This window comes from Elephantulus edwardii, unplaced genomic scaffold (genome assembly GCF_000299155.1).
Source record: "Elephantulus edwardii isolate Elephantulus edwardi_28Jun2011 unplaced genomic scaffold, EleEdw1.0 scaffold00035, whole genome shotgun sequence".
Lineage (NCBI taxonomy): Eukaryota > Metazoa > Chordata > Mammalia > Macroscelidea > Macroscelididae > Elephantulus > Elephantulus edwardii.
Genome location: NW_006399785.1, coordinates 11,748,095 through 11,752,977, shown reverse-complemented (window position 1 = coordinate 11,752,977; position 4,883 = coordinate 11,748,095). Strand labels below are relative to the sequence as shown.

The window sequence follows — 4,883 nt, the reverse complement described above, 5'->3', positions numbered from 1 at the left end:
GTTAAATTAAAATATTTAAATAAAATATTTCATTGAAATATTTTTAAATTTCAATCTCTTTTCCTCCCCAATTAAGATGGCTTTGGCACTTATGAAATGCATTTGCCCTCGTGGAAAAACCTGAGCTGTCTGGTATGTGTCATTTACGTCGCCAAAAAGGCTAGATTATTTAAGTAATCTCATAATTTGACAAAAGAACGTAAATGGTGTAATCTAAAAGCAAGCCAACAACCAAAACACCAAAGGACCTCATTGCTGTCTGGGTTTCCAGGGCTATAAATTGCACAAGACAAGACTGATTCCTTATCTTTTGGCCCCAGAGCTGGAGGTGGGTTCTGACCACCAGGGAGACGTGACCTTTGTGTAAACACTTTCTAGTGTCATCTGTGTATTTTGTGTTTTTTAAACTATTTAAAAACGTCACAGTCACTAATAAAATAGAGGAGAGTAATTCTCAGATCTGCTGCTGAGCTTTTAGAAACTCTTCTGAGGAATAAGTACTGATGCAGGTCAGAGGGAAAGTAGGCTAACTCCTTCAAATTGCATTAGGATTTTCAGACACTGCCTCCTAGACTGATGATGGCGGACTTCAACATCGGACAATTCACTGGAAGTTCTGCCTGAAGCTAAAGTTTGCCTGACCATTCAAAAGAAGGTTTTCAAACTGCAGGTCTCTCTTGAGAAGGAATTGCAGAGGAGTCTGGCCATGTGTGAAATCTAGAGAAAGCAAAATGGCCTAACATATGGTACGAGATTACAGGATTAACTAATTACACAATAGCCTTAGAAGAGGTCGCTCCCTTCCTAGTCTCTGCAAAGACGTCATCATTGCAGATTCCTACTATGCAACAGAATTGTATGCCTTTGGTGTAAAAGAGGGAAAAAAGGCTAGGCTCACTGGCAGGCATCTGTCTGTTCAATAACGTTTGTGCAAAGTCTCCAAACTGACAAAGAGAATTATCCAGAAGAGTATGTTTGTTCAACATTAACACATGCTGTTTCTTTTCTGCATCTAGCCTTTTATTTCCCAGTTTCACCTTTCAGATGGTGCCACAGACGACCAACTGGATTTGTTCAGGATCCTCTTCCATCAGAATCAGGGCTTGGAGTCTCTGCTCTCACTGAACTCAGCGTACCAAAAAGTGACAACTACTTACTCTGTTCAATTGCTTAAACTATTACCAATAAACATGAAAAACAAACCAATGCCAAGCAAGTAATGAAATTCAGTAAGTATAAACACTTCCACCACCTTTCTCTCTGTGTGTATCTATCTCTGTCTGTCTCTCTGTGTTTCTCTGCCTCCCTCTCTCTCTCTCTCTCTCTCTCACACACACACACACACACATATAAATCTCTTATAAACAGTACCTGATTGGCTATAGAATTATAAAGACTACTACACAGTTTACAATTTTAGGGAATCAGCAACAGAACCCAAGTTTTCAGAGTTTCCACAGCAAGCCAGAGTTAAGTCTAACACGAAGCCAATCAAAAATCTAGACTGCCAAACCGAGAAGCCCAAAATAAAATAAAATAAAATTCCATGATCATTTCTGCTTCAGAATTCTGTCCTTGTACATATGTACCCTGAAAACACTGGGGTGCAGATGAATAGAGTCAACAAAGGCAAAATCACCACAGTGACAGACAGGACTATGTATAAAAAAAATATGTATATCTGAGCACTTTGTCTAGAAAGTTCTAGCAAGCCACCACCCCCACCCCTTCCTCACACCCAGACTCTACTGTGGGGGGGGGGGAGGAAACAGGTGAACCGGGTAAGACCCCAGGAGGTCTGCCGGCCTTTGTCCTCCGAAACCTCAACAGGAAAACTGGGGTGGAAGGAAGGAGAAGCATTCAATGTTAAGCACTAGCCCCGGGGAAGAGGTCCCAGGTAATTATTAACTCCTCATTTCAAGATGAATCATTTGCATCTTGAGCCTTTACTTTCAACCATTAATTTAGAATAATTCCTGGCCCTGACCATAAAGAAGAGGGAAGGGTGAGTGTGTGGAAGAGGGGGACCTCAGAAAGAGAAGAAGATAAAAGGTTTGGAAAACAGCCTAGCAACATAGCTTGAGTCCATTTCTTATAAACTCCATCCCTGGAGGCCTATTTCAGCTGGTGTAAAAGTTAGCCTCTGATTCCACTTTCCCATTCCTGCGTGTATGGTTCTGGAGCCCCAGACCTTACGCAGTGACTGTCTCATAGATAGAAAATTGCTGCATTAAGCAGCAGAGATGATGGCTGTGTATGGTTCTGCCACCAACCCTCTTCTGCCTGGTCTTTTCAACGGGGCACTTACCTTCAGGGAAGGCGTGAGGCTGGACCACATGGAGGAAGGTGTGCACCATCGCAAAGAGTGCCCCAATGGGCCCCGAACTGGGGGAGCCCCCTGTCTCATAGCTGACCGCAGGAAAGACAAAGTCTAAATCATCGTCATTGTGTGTGGACGCAGGGGGCTCTGCAGTCAGGGTCTCCCCACACAGACCCAGCAGCAGCAGGCAGCCGGCGACACGAGCCATGGCTAGCCAGCTCCCCAGAACATGAGGGAGAGCAGGGGCCCCCCTGCCCCGGAGGCTCTGGAAGCTTCCAGAAAGAAGGCAGCGTCCTGGTGCAGCAGAGGCGTGCTGGGAAGGGCTCAGTTGTCTGGCCGGGTGGTCATGCGGTGAAGGGTGTGGACCAGCCTTGTCCAGTGGGGTCAGTCACTCCCTCAGGCACCATTCCTGACAAGAAAGAGAAGGGCAACGGTCACCTGGCTGTGCCTCCACCACACTGCTCTAGACAGCTTAAAGAAAGTCCCTCTGTAATCCCGGGGGCAGGACACTAGCAAAAGGCCACCCCCAAAGCTGCGGGGAGGGGCTGGAGGGCCAGCGAGGGCTCAGAGAAGGTTCTGCAAGGGGTCCTCAGCAAAGACCCTTCATTTCTTCAAAGCCACCAGGGCTTTGTAGAGACGGCTGTGCGGTCTGGAAGCTACCAGTTGTTGTCATTGAGTGTCATCAAGTTGACTATGACTCATACACAGCTCACAGTCAGATCCCAAGAGTCGCCCTAAGCCGCACACACCATCCTCAGCCATCCCGAGTCCCGCTCCAGTCACTGTGTTAACCCATCTCGCGGAGGTCGTCCTCTCTTTCTCTGACTGCCCACTTTTCCCCGGACAATGTCTTTTTCCAGGCCTGGGTCCCTCCTGACAACACATGCCCATTTGCAGACCCTCACTGCATTCATTCCTAGAGGATGAACAACCAGGGAGCGCCTGAAAGGCCAAGACGGTGAAACTTCATGTGACGTCTTTGGGAATGTTATCAGGAAGGGGCAGCCCTGGGGAAAGACTGGGAAAGGAGAGGGGTCAGAGGAAGAGGAGACTCAACAGGATGAGCGGCCCTAGTGACCGCCACACGGCGCAGGACGCCAGAGATCTGCAGTTTCCACGGCTGTGATTCTTAGCTGGGGTGGCTGCCCATGGGTGACACCCATGTGGTTCATCAGGCAGAGTCTCAACTCAATGGTTTGTTAAAAAAGAACAACAACAACAAAATAATATGCTGGAGAAGGAGGGGGCAATCTCCTCCTGTACCAGTCAGGCCTGATTTGATGGTACACACGTAAAAATAATACAATAAAAAAAATTTTAAAATAATAATAATAATTGCCTTCCAAGGCTAAGCTCTAACCACTGCACCACACAGCACTATGCCTCCAGCACCAATCAGATATTCAGGGGCTCCCTGCAAAAGGACGTGTTTCATTTTCCTTCCAGCCTTATGTGTGTGCACTCACTCTCTCATGCTCACTCTCGCCCCGTCTCTCTTTCTGTACCCCTCCCTCCCTCACCCCCTCTCTCTCTCCTCCCTTCCCCTCTCTCATTCCTTTCTCTCTCTCACCCCCTCTCTCTTTTCCCCTTACTCTCTCTCTCCCTGCCTCTCTTTCTCTCCTTCTTTCCACCCCCCGCCTTCTGCCCCATCTCTGTCTGTTGCTCTCAGGCACTACAGAAGTGACTCCAATTCATATACATGTTGTTGTCAAGTTGAGTAGGAACCACTGCTGGCAAGCCTGTACACAACAGATCTGAGCCCCGTCCTCTGCGCCAACCTCTTCACCTCTGGCTCTCTAGAGCCCACTGCTGCACTCAGTGTCAGGTAACCTTCGTGAGGGTCTTCCTCTCTCTCGCTGCCCCTCCATCTTCCCAAGCATACATACACCAAATCAAAACCCTGCTCCATCCGGTGTCGTCCTCACAATCTCTCACGCTCAGGACCATTGTGCAGTCACTCTGTTGATCCATCCCCTAGAGGACTGTCCTCTCTTTTGCTGACCCCAAGCACAATGTTCTTTGCCAAGGACTCGCCCTTCCTGACAACATGCCAGAAGCATGTGAGATGAAGCCTCTAAAGGGCATACTCGGCGAGCTCTGGTGGTCTAGTGGCAGGAAACTGCACTGCAATCTCAGAGGTGCGCGGTTCAAATCCACCAGATGCTCTGCTGAAGAAGGAGGGAAAATCGCCTCCTGTACCAGTCAGATCCAATTTGACGGTACACACATAAGATAGATAGATAGATAGATAGATAGATAGATAGATAGATAGATAGATAGATAGATAGATAGACAGATAGACAGACAGATAAAGGGCACAGTCTCTCACTCTGCTTTATTTTCTACTTATCTGCTGCTGATCTTAGTTCAAATCCAACCTTTTCTTCTTAACCTTACCCTCAACACAAAGTAGGACATGGCCCGAGGGGCAGGGACTACGTCTCTGAGCCTCAATGACCCTGTGATCTTGTTTTTCTAACAGGCTCACTAAGCTATCTTCATAGAAACTGTCAGCTCAAGTCACCGTGGGGATGACTGAGAGTTCTAGAACAGAGAGGCAGGA

General features: G+C 47.5%; 1 protein-coding gene across 1 annotated transcript in view; it reads right to left on the bottom strand.

Moving 5' to 3' along the window:
- PROM1 (prominin 1) overlaps positions 1-2,528 on the bottom strand; it is a 135,534-nt gene extending 133,006 nt beyond the window's left edge. Inside the window, exon 1 of the mRNA XM_006884535.1 lies at positions 2,309-2,528. Within this exon, the coding sequence (XP_006884597.1) occupies positions 2,309-2,528 (220 nt within the window). The remainder of the gene's footprint in view (positions 1-2,308) is intronic.
- Between the last annotated feature and the right edge of the window lie 2,355 nt (positions 2,529-4,883).